General features: G+C 65.3%; 2 protein-coding genes across 4 annotated transcripts in view; both read right to left on the reverse strand.

The window, feature by feature from the left end:
- Positions 1-257: 257 nt before the first annotated feature.
- Positions 258-1683, reverse strand: LOC125126530 (uncharacterized). Its single transcript, XM_047779045.1, has one exon. It carries the CDS (start codon positions 1681-1683, stop codon positions 454-456), a length of 1230 nt encoding a protein of 409 aa, XP_047635001.1. The 3' UTR covers positions 258-453.
- The window catches only part of PDGFRB (platelet derived growth factor receptor beta), a 55183-nt gene continuing 39106 nt past the window's right edge, over positions 258-16334 (reverse strand). For all 3 annotated transcript variants that reach the window (XM_047779042.1, XM_047779041.1, XM_047779044.1), the window contains 15 exons: positions 15038-15161; positions 14423-14634; positions 12077-12171; positions 11050-11182; positions 10231-10335; positions 9812-9922; positions 8540-8699; positions 7486-7646; positions 6845-6963; positions 6485-6607; positions 5446-5557; positions 4962-5061; positions 4395-4500; positions 3300-3532; positions 258-2108 (listed from right to left, as the gene is read on the reverse strand). In XM_047779042.1, coding sequence (XP_047634998.1) covers positions 1925-2108; positions 3300-3532; positions 4395-4500; positions 4962-5061; positions 5446-5557; positions 6485-6607; positions 6845-6963; positions 7486-7646; positions 8540-8699; positions 9812-9922; positions 10231-10335; positions 11050-11182; positions 12077-12171; positions 14423-14634; positions 15038-15161 — 2078 coding nt within the window. In that variant the 3' untranslated portion in view covers positions 258-1924. The remainder of the gene's footprint in view (positions 2109-3299; positions 3533-4394; positions 4501-4961; positions 5062-5445; positions 5558-6484; positions 6608-6844; positions 6964-7485; positions 7647-8539; positions 8700-9811; positions 9923-10230; positions 10336-11049; positions 11183-12076; positions 12172-14422; positions 14635-15037; positions 15162-16334) is intronic.

Below are 16334 nucleotides of genomic sequence, written 5' to 3' on the forward strand. Positions count from 1 at the left end.
GTAGCAGGTGGTGTTCCGGCTCCCAGCCCAGCACCAGGCAGCGCGGAGCCAGGATGACCTCCTGCTTCCACGACCTGGAAACCCAGGGCCCGGGGTCCCGGCCACCCAGCGAGCAGCATGGGGCGGGGGGAAAAGTTCCACTTTGCAGATGCAAAGAGACGTGAGCCAAAGGGGCCAGAGCGGGGATCCCGCGGCTGGGCGCGGAGGACCCAAACCCGGGCCCGGGGAGCCAAACCCGAGAGAGACCACAAAGTCTGTGAGTGAGAAGCACCAGTTTAATATTAAAATCTTTCTCTTAAAAAAAAGTACACAGAGAGGCAAATTTGATGGCGTACAAAATAGCACTTCTGTTGTATAAATGTGAGTTATGTGAGTCCTAAAAATACTTGTAAACCTAGGTGATTACATCTTTGGTACGGTGGTGAGAGCCCACACCCTCTCCCGGACCAGGCTTCAGGGCTGCCAACCAGCACAGGGGGCTGGTGTCCAGAGGCGCTGGCCTCCCCTCACCTGCATCCGGCCCTCCCCTGCCCCTGGCCTTGGCCACAGCGCCCACTCCCCCTGGGCAGACAAAGCCCCTCCCATGCTTCCGGCCTCAGGACGGGGCAGCTGGCGGGTGGGAAGGCAACCCCACCTCTTGCGCCCCTTTCTCAGGTCCCCCATCCAAGGCTTCTTGCCCTTTCTCTGTCCTTTAGGTCCAGGGCACAGACCTGGACGGCAGGTGCTGGGCTGTTGGGCCATGCCCGACGGTCTGATTTGCTGACTCTGCCTCCTTGCCCGGCAGAGCTCCAGAGGCCATGTGGGCGCTGCGAGGGGCCCCGTGGTCTCCCCGTGTTCCTGGGGCAGCTGCCGGAGGCGTTCCAGGACGCCGGCTGTCATAGAGTCAAGGCCCGAGCAGCTGGTCTTTTGGGACTTGCCAGGGGCCTGGAGAAGGGTCACAGTTCCTGAATGCTCGGAGTGTGATGTGGGGGTCTGGAGTCTCCCCAGACCCCGGCTGACCCCTGGGAGACAGGTTTGGGGTGTTTGGTCTTGCTTCACCTGGGCAAGTGTACAAGCCCTGGAATGTTCTCGAATGTTCGTGCTGGCAGGGCCCCAGACGTCAGCAAGTCCAACCAGTTCATTCTTCAACAGAGAAAACAGGCCCAGAGAGGGGCAGGGCTTCCTCCAAGGCGGCAGGCGGGCCCGGTCCACACTGGCCCACGTACCAGCCCACGCGTGTGGGTGTCTCTTGCAGTCCCCCGTCACAGACGCGCGCCCGCGTGGCCCTGGAGACTCCGGGAGGGGGGAGGAAGACTGGCAGTGACGAGGACCAAGACCCCTGGGCTCCGGGGCCTGGCAGACGCGGACACAGGTACCGCCTGAGGGGAGGCGCCCCTCGAGCGCCCGGGGCAGGGTCCTGTACTCGGCTCGAGCCCGGGGGTTAAGCAAGCACGGAAGGCCCCAGTCCAGCTCGGGCCCGGAAAGCACTGAGGGAGGTGGCTTCTGCCTAAGGCAACGCTGTCCAAGGCCAGGCCCCAGAGAGGCCGGGGTCCCTGCCCGGCTCCTGGCAGATAAAAGTGCGAGGCTTGGGGGCAGCTGGCAGCTCACCTCATGAACCGAGCGTCTCCCCGGGGAGCCCAGCCTCCGCACCTGGCAGCCGGGGAGCAAGGGTCGCACCGTGCTTGCCCGGCCCACCTCTCCCATCTTACAGATGAGAACACCGAGTCCCCCGGGAGCATCCTGGCTCAGAGTCACACGGGCTCCCCAGAGGCAGAGGACTGGCCACGGCCCCTCCTGCTCTGCTGCCTCCTAAGCCAGCCCCGGGGTTGGGGTGCGACGAGCAAAAGCTTTCAGGAGGGGACAGCTGGTGGGGGGCAGGCCAGGCCGGGAGGCATGGGGTGCTGGGCGGCAGAGGGGGGCTTTGGACAGGGCGGGGGACCGGCCCCTAGAGGAAGCTGTCCTCCGCCTCGGCCCGGGGCCCGGGGCAGCCTGCCTCCAGTGGCCGCTCTGGCTCTGGCTCCAGCTCCCCCTGGGGTTCAGGCTGCGGCTCTGGCTCTGGCTCCTCTTGGGGCTCCAGGGGGCTGTCACAGGAGATGGTGGAGGCGGTGTTGACTTCATTCAGGGTGGAGCTAGAGGGGAGGCCAGCGGGGAAGTGAGCGGCTGCCCTTGCGTGAAGCCCAGTGAAGTGAGAAGAGCACCGAGGCCGAGCTTTCGGCCTGTGCCCCCCTCGCCCCGCGCACCTCGCACACCTGTGCTCCCTGGGGCCTCCTGAACGCTCTGCAAGGCAGGCACCCTGAGGCCAGTTCCAGCCGGGCACTGCCGGGAGAGCACAGGAGCGGGCATGTCAGGGCACAGCCAGGGGCCCCAGAGCTCATGGCTCGCCCGTCGGTGTCTCTAGCCCCTGCGCGCCCGGAGGTACCGTGGCCTCATTTAATCCCCACGGCAACCCCCGACCAGAAGCATCCCTAACCCTCTGCACTCTACAGATGAGACTGAGGCTCAGAGAGAGGAGAAGCTGCGTGGCTTGGGGTGCAGGACAGCGGCAGCTTTCACAGCCCCAAAGCCGCTGGGACTCTGGGCTGAGCGCAGGACCCTGGCTACTCGCAGCCCTGAATACTGGCTCCTCCTAGAGGGTTCGGGGGCCTTCTAGGTCTTGCGTGCGCTCCTGGCGCAGGTGGAGAGAGGTGCTCAGAGACAGAGCGCCTGGCTGGTTCCCACGGCGCTGAGCGGCGGAGCTGGAGCCTGAAGCCAGCCTGGGACCCCTGTCGCTTCCCCACAGGGAGGATCGGGTTTGGGGTGTGGGACTGGCCACACGGGGGAACATCAGATCCAAGTGACAGCTGGCCTTCCTCCAAAGGCCCCCGCACTGTCACTTCGCCACGTCCCAGGGCGAAAGGGCACCAACCCCCACCCCCACCAAGTCTGAATTCTGGCCTAAACTCCTGCGGGCCCTCGGGCTCCCTGTGCCAGGCGGCCTCGGTCCTTAGGGTGTGGTCCTGAAGGACAGACCACAGGCCCGGCTGGCGATGCCCCCAGAGCTGCGACGAAGGGGAGAGCAGGGCTGGGCAGGGCCTGGAGGGGACAGGGCAGAGGGCCCCCCGGGGGCTCCTTTACCGGAAGTCCCAGCCTGTTGAGTCTCTCACCAGCCCGCCCGGCCCACCTGAGGTCCTCAAAGGTCAAGGGAGCTCAGCTGCCTCCTCCATCCACCGGCAGGAACAGGTTCTCGCCCCAGGCAACTCACTTCAAGACCCGCCTCGCAGCGCGAGGACACCCGCACTCAGACACACAGCACTGCCTCAGGCGGCAGGTGGGCGGGCTACCTGGCCAGGCTGGGGGCGCCCTCCAGCGGGCCCTCGTCGGCCGCCTCGGGCTTGGGGTCGGGCAGGGGGATGATGTAGTCGTTGTCACCCTCGTTGGGCTGCACGGCCGTGTAGAGGACGGGGCTGCTGTCCAGGGGGGATCGCAGCCCAGGGAAGCCGGGCAGGCGGGCTTGGGACCGGAGCACAGCTGGGTGGTCGCTCCTCAGAAACTCCTCATCCACCTGCTGGTACTTCTGCTCCCGGGGGTCAGACCAGAAGTGCCGTTAGGGGTCGTCGCGCACTCAGATCCTGACCCAACCCGCCCCCCTCGTGTAATAAGGCGCCTGGTGCTCCGAGAGGAAGGACGGCCCTAAGCCACGGGGCTGAGGTGCCCTCGTCCCTGGCCTCTCACAAGGCCGGCCGGGGAGCCCCGGGCCACCGGGGAAGGGGCAGCTCTCAGACCAGCCCCCAAAACCCTAGCGCCGCCCACCCGCTCCCCCGCCCCCCGTCACAGCAGACAGGTGCGGGCCCTCGGCCTGCCGCGTCCTCCCCTGCTGGGGCCACGGAACAGGGACACTCCCCCTCCCTCCCACTGGTCCCGGAGCCATAACCGATGCGGCTGGGAGTGGGCTTAGGCGGGACTGAGGGTGAGGGCTGGGTCTGGGCCTGAGGGCACCTGCATCTCCTCACAATAGCTTCGCAGTCGCGCAGGGAGGGTTTTAAGGCCCCGCTGACTCTGACTGCATTGGATGAGCCTGCGGCGGGGTCCAAGCAGTCCAGGCCTTAGTGCTCAGGCAGCCTGGGGCTGCTCAAACTGGTGGAGGAGCCAGGATTTGGGCGGGGTGCCAAGGCAAGAGGAGGAGGCCGGCTGAAGGGGCTGAAGGCTCTGCCCCGACCTTCCATCAGCTTCCACGTAGGCTTTTACTTCAAAAGTCTCTGTGCTGCTCAAGTAAGCTTCCGGCTCCAGCCCACCCGTTATCAGCACCGCCAGGGAGGCCGAGGCCCAGAGAGGTAAAGGACGGTCCCCCAGACACGAGCACGTCTTGCAGGGCCTGGCCCGGGTCTGCTTCTGGACCGGAAGGCTCCATGCCCCACCCGCACCCCGCCTCGACCCACCTTTTTGTAACCCTCGCCCAGGAGTCTCTCAAGAAGCAGCACCAGCTGGGAGAAGGGGGGCCGAATCTCAAACTTCTCTTCCCAGCACTTCTGCATGATCTCATAGCTGGGGAGGGGGCACAGCGGTCAGCGTCGGGGCTCCCGGGACAAGGTGAGGACGGGAGGAGGGCGAGGGGCTCCCTCGGGCAGCCTCTGACCACCCCCGCCCCCGGTCAGTGGCTCCCCGGGCCTGACCACGCCTTGGTGAGCCCGTGACCCAGGAGGGCCCGTGTGATTCCACTTGAGCCCCGGCAGCCAGCTTGGGGCCTCTCGTGGGAACTCTGTTGAAAGCGGCTGGGATGGGATCATTTGGAGGGTGTGCCAGCCTGAAAGTGAGGCCAGCACGGAGGACGGCAGGGTCCCGGGGGGGACAGAGACTGTGGATGCCATCATGGGAACACCTGGGGCTGGCTAGACCGAGGTTTTTCTAGATCGCTGAACCTAGACGTCAGAGTGCAGCTTCAGCTGGCAGAGGCGGCTGTCCGTCTACTGCTGGCATCAGAACGGCTTCCCAGAGGCGCCACTTACATCTCATCCGAGGCGTGGGCAGGCTGCGCCATGCGGTAGCCCCGCTTGATGGCGTTGTAGAACTGCTCGTTCATGGGCAGCTCTGGGTACGGGGTGCCACCTGTCGGGGAGCAGAGACAGGAGACACAGGCCCGGGGGTCGGAAAAGTGGCAGGAACCCTCTTCTACGAGACAGGGAAGGGTACGCCAGCCCGGCCTGGGTGCAGGTGCAGTGGCCTTGGCCTTGGGAGATGTGGGCCCCCCCACAGGCTCTGGACAGAGCCTGCTTCCCTCCCCAGAATCAGGGACCCAGAGGACGTCACTGTCCAAACCCGCCGAGACTCGGACGGGGTGGCAAAGAGCCCAGAGGAGGCAGGACGCTTGTGAGGGCCACACAGCAACAGAAAGAGGCAGAGCTGGGGCCTGACCCAGGGCCCCGAGCCCGTCCCCCAGCCCGACCAGGACGGAGGTGTGCGCGGCCAGGGCGGGGGCAGCAGGACGCGCACCCAGGGTGAAGATCTCCCAGAGCAGGATCCCGAAGGACCACACGTCGCTCAGGGTGGTGTAGAGGCTGTTGAAGATGCTCTCGGGGGCCATCCACTTCAGAGGCAGGAAGGTCTGTGGGGGGGGGGGACACTGAGTGCCGGGGGGGGTGCTGGGGGCCGGGAGGGGAGGGGAGGGGGGAGGGGGGTGGGGGGGGGGGTGCTGGGGGGCCGGGAGGGGAAGGGGGGGGTGCTGGGGGCCGGGAGGGGAAGGGGGGGCGCTGGGGGCCGGGAGGGGAGGGGAGGGGAGGGGGGAGGGGGGTTGGGGGAGGAGTGCTGGGGGCCGGGAGGGGAAGGGGGGGGGCTGGGGGCCGGGGGCGGGGGCGGCCTGGCAGTCCCCACCCTCAGCGCTCTCTCACTTCCCAGTTCCTGAGGGCCCTCCCAGCTGGTACCCGGGTCCCACGCCCACCCAGTGCTGGCCCAGGACGCAGGGGGCCGAGCTTGTTCCCCGCATGTTGGGGCCAGAGCAGCCCCTGTCTGCGGGGAAGTGCCCAGGGCCTGAGGCTGCTCACAGAATGGGACCCTTCCCCACCCAGCAGAGACCCTGGGCTGAGTGAGGCGGGGGTGCCTGGGGCTCCCAGCTCTCGGCCCGTGCCTCCCGGGCCCAGCGTGACCCCAGCTCGTGGCAGGTGGGGACATGAACAGAAGGCACGTTTGAAGCACACGCAGCCTGCCTTACTCATCTGTTCTGGCCTGTTGCCTGGGTTCCCTCTGCTCACCTCCGCTGCTAAGGCAGCACGTCTGGCCTGCTCCCCGCAACCTTCCCAGGACCCCTTACGACGGGGCCCTTGGCCGAGGCCGCAACCGGCAAATCCCAGCCGCCCCGCCACGGCCCTGGCACCTCTGCCCCACCCACCCCACTCCGAGCACAGCTGGGGACGCCCGTCCCCGTCCCTGCACACAGCGCTGGGCGGGCTGACTGTCCCTGCCGACCCGGTCGGGCCACCAGGAGCCCTGCCCTGAGGGCCCACGAGCCGCAGCCACACAGACCGCACGGACTCACGCTGCCCTTGGAGATGTAGTTGGAGTCCCGCATGATGTCACGGGCCAGGCCGAAGTCGCAGATCTTGACCAGCTTGCCCTCGCAGATGAGCACGTTCCTGGCCGCCAGGTCTCGGTGGACGCACTGGGGAGGAGGGAGACGGGGCTGAGCCTTGGGGTCCGTGGGGGGCAAAGACGCGTCCAGGGCTTTGGGGCTTCGGGAAGGACACAGGTGGCTCAGGTGGGAGCGGCCACGCGGTGCGAGGCAACGGGTCGACCTCACCCCCCGAGGGCCGCCCCACGGGGCTGCGCACTTGGGAGACCCTGGCCGGCTGGGCTTGCCCCCCCAGGACCCCACGCCGCTCGTGGTGACCGAACATACGTTCTTGGAGGCCAGGAACTCCATGCCATTGGCCACCTGGTAGCTGAAGCCCACGAGATCCGTGTAGCTCAGCACCGGGGACTCGTTGATCAGAGTCGGCCGGCAGGTCCTCTCGGGAGCTACAGGCAAGAGCAGAAGGTCACCCGACAGGTCGCCGGCCATCGGCTGTATCTCCCTGTGGCCCGCGGGACCCTGGTCTCCGGCCCGTGGAGGCTGAATGTCCTGGATTTTCAACTGTCTAACAACTTCCCAACGTCTGACTTCAGCCCTCCTACCATCTCAGAGCCCTCACGGCCTAGAAGAGCTTCTGCCATTCGCCCCGGGCCACCTCTGCTCTCGGGGCCCTGGATCGGCCCGGGGCCAGCTCTGAGCAGACCACATCTCCCCGGAAGGCCAGGCGTGCCCCTCACCGCACCACCTCCCCTCCCTGCAGCCCGGGCGCACCACTCCGGGCTCAGAAGCGGGGGCTCACACGGGGCTCCATCGCACAGCGGCTTTGGGCAGGCGGATGGCCTCCGTTTCCGCCTCTATAAAACGGGCACCGACCGCCTCCCTAGCGGGTTGTTGTTGCCCGGCTGAGCAGAGGAAAGGCTGCGGAAAAGGGGCAGCCTGCACAGGCGTGAGGCGCCCGTGACACCCACCCGAGGGGACGCAGTTATCATAAGGAGCCATGTAGCCGGAGGGCTGGATGTCGGCGTACTTGACGTCCCCCCGCATGTCCAGCATGGGCACGTAGTCCACCGACTCATCCTTGCTCATGTCCATGTAGCCGCCATCGCTCTCCCCGGGCAGGGCCACGTGGCTGGGGGCAGAGGGGCGTCACAGCAGGAGAGGCGCGGGCTCTCCCACTCCTGCCGCTCCTGCTGCTCGGCTCGGCCTCTCTCTCCTTCACGTACGGAGCCCCCACCCCCGTCTGTCACAAGGGGATGGCCATGTGACAAGCCCTTCCAGACAACCTCAGACCCACCCTGAGCTGGGCACGGAGGCTGCCAAGACGACACAGGACCCAGGGCGAGTCCGCAGAGCACTTGTGCCCAGGGCGGGCACGGCACCCCGGACAGGGCTCACAGGACCACCTGTGCCCAGATGCTTTTCGGGGCCACTCCAGCCCCACCCAGCCAGGATGCCCTGCGCGTGGGCACGGACCGCCTTCGCGCCTCTGCCCGCAGGTCAGCTCCCCAGAGCGCGGCAGGGCTCCCCACACAGGTCCCTTCGGGGAGGAAGGACTGGGAGGAAAGCAGTCAAAACGGGGGAGGACACAAGCCAGTGTCTCTGCGTCCTTCGCAGCTGCCTCAAGTTCCTCTCGGCTCTGGAATGAACATGTGTGGCCTTTGTCATGAGCACGAGAAGGAAGAACTGTTATTTTTGGAAAAGAAGAAGATCGGGTGAGGTGCCCTGAGGCCCTGGAGAGGCTGGTGTGCGGAGCGGGTGGGGAGGCTGCACAAGGGAGGACAGGGCAGGAACCGGTGTCAGCCTGGGACCGGGCCCCGGGCGCTCGGGCAGGGTCAGGGGTCGAGGAGCAGCACCGGGCCTGGCACAGTCAGCAGGTGGCAGCCGGTGCCTCCATCCCCCTCCTCGGGGTGCACAAGGGCCAGGTCCCCAGCCGGCTGGTGAGCCAGGGAAAGCCGGCTGCAGGAGCAACGCTGCCCACCCCAGCCTCTGCCTCCCGCCCGGGCCGGGCCGCCCCCTCGGTACCTGGGCAGCGGGAGCCCGACGGGCAGGGCGTTGCTGTAGAGCTCGGCGCTGGGTGGCCGGCGCTTGTCGGAGCAGCGCTGCAGGAAGGTGTGCTTGTTGCGGTGCAGGAAGTCCACCAGGTCGCCGTAGCGGCAGTACTCGGTGATGATGTAGATGGGACCTGTGGAGGGACGGGCTCAGGGACAGGCCCGGGGACAGCCCGGGGACGGGCGCGGGGACGGGCGCGGGGACAGCCCGGGGACGGGCCCGGGGACGGGCCCCGGAGCCCTCCGGTTTCCCATCACAGCCATCAGGCCAGCAGCGGGCTGCAGGCGGGACTGCGGGTGCGGCAGGCTCCAGGCAAAGCTGGGTTCTTTTCCTGACCGGGAACAAAGGTGCCCAGTCTCCCTGGGGCTTCCTCACCCCACTTAATAGGCACACCCTCCGAGGGGGGCACGGAGGTTTCGAGTGATGAGGCCTTGTCAGCTCAGCTCAGGGTTAGCTGTTGTCGACAAAGTGGACTCAGGAGCCCAGGACATAAAGGCAACAGAGCCAACTGTTCATTGACAGGCCACTGTTTAAATTCAAGCACCACACACGGACTTAGAGGCCATCGGTGGCAGCTTGAAGATACTAGTGGAATCAAAAATTTTGAAATGTGTGATTACTGCAGACATAAACTGGCCCACGTACACAGCGTACTTCTGTATTCTGCTCTGGTTTCGCAATACTGAGGAAAATCCCAGATCTTGCAGTAAGCAGCTGCCAATGGTGATAACCTTTTTTTTTTTTTTTTTTTTTTGTGGCCTAACTTGTAATCAGAGCTTCATATAAAAACATCTGGCAGGGGGCGTTCCCTGGCTGTGCAGCGGGTGAAGGATCCAGCACTGCTGCTGCAGCGGCTCGGGTCTCTTCTGTGGCGCAGGTTCAGTCCCTGGCCCAGGAACTTGCCCACGCCGCTGGAGAGACCTCATTCCACGAGCTGCGTGAAAGCAGCCCCCAGGGAGCACGCTGTGGGGGGGGTCTCCGGGGTGGGGCTGCTGCTCATTTCAGGGTCCTTATCTCAGGCTTTAAAAAGCATTATGAAATGTTTCCACGACAGAGGCCTCCGTGATTTAGAAACCACTCGGGCCGGGGACCGGAGGAGCGCTCTGGCCGGGAAGGTGAAGCGACTCTGTGACCGTCAGGCTCCGTGCGGCGACGGCACTGGGCAGGATGGGCATGCCCTCTGGCTGGAGTGATCGGGGATCCAGTGGCCCCTGGCACTCTCCCAGAACCCCCTGGGGCGGGTACCTCCTTTAGTGCAGGCCCCCAGCAGGTTGACCACGTTCAGATGAGGCCCGAGATGACTCAGGATTTTCAGCTCCGACATGAGGGCTTGCTTCTCACTGCTGCGCGCCGTGGCTGCGGGACAGGGGGGGCCTCAGGCCGGGGCCGTCGCCGAGGCCCTCTGGCCTCTCTGCCCTGGTCTGCGCTGACCCAGATACAGACCCAGGCAGCCACGGGGGCGAGGCTCCCCGCCCAGAAGAAGGGGAGCGGGGGGAGGGGGGGGTGGTGGGAGGATGGGGGAGGGGAGGAGGCCCCCAGAGGAGGAGAAATTTCCCAAAGCAGAATCCCCAGGGCTGCCAGCTGAGGCGGGGCTGCCCTTCTCCCGCCCGGAGAATGAGAATGAGGCCTGCTGGGGGCAGGGGGGCAGGGCTCCCAGGACTCACATTTCAGCATCTTGACGGCCACTTTCATGGTAGCCTGAGAATGGCTCAGGCCGTGAGCCGTGGCCTCCACCACCTGACCAAAGGCCCCAGAGCCCAGGGTGCGTCCTGGGAAGAGACCATTTCTCAGCGCCGGGCTCACAAGGAGGTGCATGCCCACGCCCCCAGAGGTCAGCAACCCACCCTGCGCCCAAGCTGCTTCTCCCGCTGCTAAAATCACAGTGCGCCACAGCCCTGCCTGGTCTCACCTCCGTCCTGCCTGGTCTCACCTCGGCCCTGCCTGGTCTCACCTCAGCCCTGCCTGGCCTCATCTCCATCCTGCCTGGTCTCACCTCCGTCTTGCCTGGTCTCACCTCCGTCCTGCCTGATCTCACCTTGGCCCTGCCTGGCCTCACCTCAGCCCTGCCTGGCCTCATCTCCATCCTGCCTGGTCTCACCTGGGTCCTGCCTGCTTTCCCGCCCATCTTTAGCCCCTGGAAGCCGTGCTCCCTCCCCAAAGGGAACACGGCTCTTCTGCACCCCCTCAGCCTCTCTGGCTGGATGACGCACCGACCTGGCACTCAGCCCGCCCTCAACCAATACTCCCCCCCCCACCCCGCCCACCAAGGGGTCCCATCTCACTCCTCACAGGCCGTAGGACCTCGGGGCTGGCGGCCCTTGGGGATCTTCTTGACCCCGCACAGAGGGGCCCTGAGGCCAGAGATGCCAGAGCCACCAGCCTGAGGTCTCCAAGCCAGTCGTGCCCAGGCTGGGCCTGGACCTCAGACAGTGCCCGCCCCCCGCCCCAAGTGCCCAGACGGCCGCTCGAGGTCCTGGACTGACCAAGCACGAGCTGGTCCCGTGGCAGCTCCCAGGTGGAGTCGTACGGCAGCTGCATGGGGTCCACATAAATGTACTCGTGGCCGTCAGAGCTCACGGATTCGATCACTTTCCACCGGATCTCGTAGCGCGGCTTCTGCAGGACGAGACCAGGCATGGGCCATCGGAGGGGGGCCGGGCCTTGAGGCCCACGAGGCCCAGCACCTTAGGAAACAGATGGGGCGAGAGACCCTGACGCCCAGAAGGGTTAGGGGCGTAGCCGGGGTCACACAGCAAGTCATCCGGGCTTCCCTGGGCTCCAGGGGGAGGGCGCCCAGGGGGGGCGGCTGAGGAGCAGCCGACAGCGGAGGGCAGGCGCATCAGAACCTCCTCACTGGCTTCTCCCAGAACTGCCACCGCTCCTCAGATGAGAGCAGAGGAGCAGGCAGCCCTGGAAGGTGACACGAGGGAGGGGACGCTCTGCCGGGGGTGGCCGGCCCGGCCCCAAGCGGGAATCTCGGAAAGACGGAACCTCGGAATGTTGAAATCACGGGATGCTGGGATCACAGGGCTGCAGCCTTAGACGCACAGAATTGTGAAGCTGCAGCCCGAACCCAGGAACTGCAGGACACTGGGGTCACGGAAGGATAAACTCTCAGAGCTGCCTCTCAGCACTGCTGATGAACGGGATTAGAATTCCTGTCCGTGGAATCCTGGGTGGTTTTAGGGCTGAGAGCTGGAGAGGCCAGGCGGCCCACCAGGAAGGTCCCAGGCCCTGCGGCTGGGATGGGTGGGGGCGACGCCTGGCGGGGCTCGGGGTGGGGGCTGGGATGACGGCAGAGACAGGAGGCCCCCCTCGACGGCCGGGACCTGGCTCGCGGGGGCCCGGGATGCTGGGGCTGGAGGCAGCTCGGACCCCCGGCCTCACGTTATATCCTTTCCACCTGAGCTCCGCATTCACGGCCAGACCCTACCGCCCTCGAGGGTGGCAGAGGGCATCCGCGTGAAGACGGCGGCGTGGCAGGCCGCCCCCAGGAGGCAGGGCGCTTACCTTCTGCCAGAGCATGATGAGGATGACGAGGGAGATGACAGTGAGGACAACCAGCGCCAGGACCGCCGAGATCACCACCACCTGGAAGGGCAGGGCTGGGGCGGACACGAGAGCTGCTGAGCGGCAAACGGGCACCTGCGGCTCCCCCCACCCCCGGTCTATCTCTGGCACCACAGAGCCCTCCCCGCCCGTCCTGCCGGAAGGGAAGCAGCCCCAGCCGCCTGGGACGGGACGTCAAACCCTCAGGCTCTCCCGTAAACACCCCAGGCGGTACCCCGACTACCCCGCGTCGCTCCCGGCCTCCCAGTCCTTCAGCCCTTTGCCAGGGTCCGTCCGGCCTCCCTGCCGTGGCTGCGAGCTGGATGTGAGCGCCTGACAGCTGGGCTGGGCGCACGTCTCCCCGGAATCCATGTCCTCATCAGCGCTGTCGCAGCCAGGACAGAGCCCGTCCGAGGGGCCAGCGGGCCCGAGGAGCTGAGCGCTCGAGCTGATGCTTCCCAACTGCAGAAGGCGGCCTCTTTCCTCCCCCACTTCACCCCGCATGTCCATCGGGGGGGTCCGGTGGTGATGGCAGTTGTAAAGCACCTCCCCCCCCCGCCCCGGGATCGGGTAGCCACAAAGGGCCCGCTCAAGCCTGAGTCTCCTGTCCCCCCAAGGCCGCAGCCTCTCTGCCGCACAGCGACCCGCTCCTTCCCAATCCGCCGCATCCACCCCGGCCAGACTCTCATCGCCCCTGCCCTGCCCCTCCAGCCACCCACGTAGTGCCCTGGAAACTCATCCCTTCCTCCCTGTCCCCCAGCTGCCCTCCTCTGCTCCCTAGAGCGCCCCTCCCTCCTCCTCAGGGACTCAGACCAGCCTCGCTCCTCTCCTCCCTCTCCCCACCAGGTCACACGTCCTGGGAAGGAAGCCCGCATCTCCTAGGGAGCCATCTCCGAGTAAAAAGGGGAGCCTTCAGCCATGGCAGTTCCCCGGGCGCTGGTGCATGGCTCCCCCTCAGGTGGTGCACCAAAGCTTTACTTCTTCCAGCTCGGAGCTGGTAGGCAGGTGCCCGCTTACAGGTACACATGTGGGCGCATGGGTGAGATAAGGCATCTTAGCCCCCAGGCATCCCACCGGAGAGCGGGGGAGGCAGGTCTGTATAGAGGCACGCCTGCTTGCACAAGCCCACGGACCTGCGTGTAGGCATAAAAATGTCCAAAACACCTCGAGCAACCCTCATGGCTCCCCTTGCCCTGGCTCCCGCCTCTCCTACAGCTCCTCCCGTCTGCCTCTTGCCCAAGCCCCGAAATACACCCACACTCAGTTCTCCAGCCAGGCTGAATGGCTTGCACGTCTCTGAACGCACGCTGCCTCTGGGCTTGCGCACCGGCTGTTCCCTCTGAGCAGAGCCCCCCCCCCCCCGCCCCCCCGGGCTAACTCCTGGTGACCTCACGCTGACCTAAAGCTTCCTCTCACCAGGACGCGTTCCCAGATCCCACAGCCGGGGCTGGAACCCCTCCTCCCTCTAGGCTTCCCCCCCCAGGTGCCCACCCCCACAGGGAGGTTGCCCAGTTCCCTGTCTGCCTCCTCCCCGGACTGCGGGCACTAGGGGACTGGCAGGGCTGGGCTTCTCCAGTGAGAAGCTGGGACTCTGTGACCATTTACTGAACGGGGCAACAGGTGACTACATGAAGCCCGTGCATGTGTGGGACCGCCAGGCAGCCCACGCAACGCAGGGCTGTTGATACGGACAAGAATCACGCACGGACGTGAGCCTGCGCGTGGGCTCAGCGGGCACCCGAGGGCGGGGACTGGGGTGTGTGCTCTTTCGGAGCGGCGTTCTGTCTCCCCAGGCTTTCGGGATGCTCTCTGCCAGTGTGCACGATGCACTGTTTGCACACCTGCACACCCACGCCCAGAGACACACACCCACGGGTTTATACACATGCCCGGGGACTGGGCGTGGCCCTGGAGGTGGTTTACACACATAAACATGCTCGTGTACACGCCTACAGACACGCTCTAGTTTCACGCAGGTACGTGGGGACCGGGCCTTCTTCCCCCCTGTTTTGCAAATCTACAGACAGAGGGTTTGCACCCGTGCCCAACGGTCAGGCGGCTCACGGACACAGCGTACCGCACACGGACAGCGTGTGCACACGACACGTAAGAAGAAAGTCCCGGGTCATTTGCACACGCTTGTGGATGTACACACATGCCGCTCCTGCGCTGCTGTGTGAGTGCGTGGGGCGCCCCGCCCCGCGATGCTCCCGCGGGCTACGGTTGTGCTGGCTCGGCCGCTGTGGGCACACTGGCCGGCTAGAGGCAGGGTGAGGGGCGCCAGGGCCATGGAGGAGGCAGACTCACAGTGCGGCACCACGGTGACCTCCTGCGCGTCGTGGCCCAGCAGGTTGTGCAGCGTGCAGCGCACGGAGAGCGGCTGATCCACGCGGCGCAGGCGCAGTGTGCTCACCACCTCGAACTCCTGCTCCTGCGGCCAGTAGGTCACGTTGGTCTCCAGCTGGCTCTCCTCCTCCGAGCTGTTCCCCAGCGGCGTGGGTGGCAGCTCGCGCGGACACCTGCCGGAGAGCCAGCGGGGTCAGCTGCTAGGCCCTTCCTTCCCTCTGCAGACAGGAACACCCAAGCCCAAAGCAGGGAGCGCCCCGGGGTGGTGGTGGGAGGAGGCTGGGCCAGGCCAGTTCTAGTCCCAAGGCCTCGTCCTAAGCCAGTTCCTCCTGTGATCCCGCCACCGACCAGCAGGGGCGCTCCCGCCCCAGATTTGAGAAACTTGGATCGCAAAACCCCGGCTTCATTTAATCCCCCAGGGTCAAAGTAAGGAAAAACAGCACTCCAGGCCATGCAGGGCATCTCCGTGGAGCCTGGAACCGTGTTCTCCGAGGAAGGCGCTGGACCACATGACATCACGGCCTCCGTGCCGCCAGCCGTGGGTACCCTGGGAGATGGAGGCCCGGGCCCGCTCACCTTTTGAGGTCGCTGCAGGTGGACCAGGTGAGGTGAGGCTGGGGCATGCCTCGGCCACGACAGCGGACTGTCTGCTCGCCACTGGCGGGGTGGCTCTCGCTCAGCTCCAGCACACGGACGGGCACTGCATGGGGAGGTCAGAACAGAGTCAGCAAGACAGGCCCTCGGAGGGGCTCGCTGGGGGGAGGCAGCCGCAGGGTGCAGGTGACCCGAAATACCAGGAATCCCCGCGCCAAAACTGGCAGATCCCCTTTCTGGGTACTTCAAAGGGAGGGCCTCGGTGGGGTGCTGGTCTGTCTCTAACGCCTCTCTGAGATGTGCTAATCTTCCCTTTCAACAAAGAGAGCAAGCCTCAGGATCAGAGGCCTGGGCAGGCACGAACATGGAACTGGAATTTCCTACCATTGTTTTATTTTCTCAGAGTTTACCGTAGTGGCTGCTTCATATTTATGACATGTGAGGCCCATTTTCCATCTAGGATGGAGAGGTTCAGTTTTCACTCAAAATACATTTATTTTTAGAAAGTCAATGCACAAAACATGAAGTCATTATCTCTTGTGTCACGTCTCTGCTCAAGACCCCGTAAGGCCTCTCCATGTCAGTCGCAGTGGAAGCCCAAGTCCAGCCCAGGCCCAGGAGGGCCTGTGCGATCTGCCCTCCCCGCCACCTGCCCCGGCTCAGCTCTGACCTCCCCTCTGACCAGGCTCCCGCGCCCCGTCTGGCCACACGGGCCTCTCTGCAGCCCTCCCGCCTTTGCACCCTTTTCCCAAACAGCCACTTGGCTGAGGCCCTCGCCCGCTTCAGGTCCTCATGCCCAGCTTTACCCGGCCTTTTTTTTTTCCCCAGTTCACAGCACTTGCGACCTTCTAACCTCGTAGGGGGTCTGCTGCTTTATCCCCCTCCTGCTGGATGTTTATCTTCCCCCCACAGGGATGCAAGATGCACAGTGGCCTCAAGAACCTTGAATGGGAGTTCCCATCGTGGCTCAGTGGTTAATGAACCTGACTAGCATCCATGAGGATGCAGGTTCAATCCCTGGCCTCGCTCTGTGGGTTAAGGGTCCGGCGTCGCTGTGAGCAGTGGTGTAGGTTGCAGCCGTGGCTCGGATCCCATGTTGCTGTGCCTGTGGCGTGGGCCAGCGGCTACGGCTTTGATTCAACCCCTTGCCTGGGAACAGCCATATGCCACAGGTGCGGCCCTAAAAAAGAGGCAAAAAAGAACGTTGAATGGATGGGCATTTGTAGTTGCTCAATAACTATCTAGTGAGTAGGAGCATCTGGTTTATGAGAAGGAGAAA

The sequence above is a fragment of the Phacochoerus africanus genome, chromosome 4 (genome assembly GCF_016906955.1).
Source record: "Phacochoerus africanus isolate WHEZ1 chromosome 4, ROS_Pafr_v1, whole genome shotgun sequence".
NCBI classification, from domain to species: Eukaryota; Metazoa; Chordata; class Mammalia; order Artiodactyla; family Suidae; genus Phacochoerus; species Phacochoerus africanus.

Bases quoted from the DNA above. Each gene is read 5' to 3' on its own strand.
- LOC125126530 (XM_047779045.1), bottom strand. From the start codon at position 1,683: ATGGGAGAGGTGGGCCGGGCAAGCACGGTGCGACCCTTGCTCCCCGGC.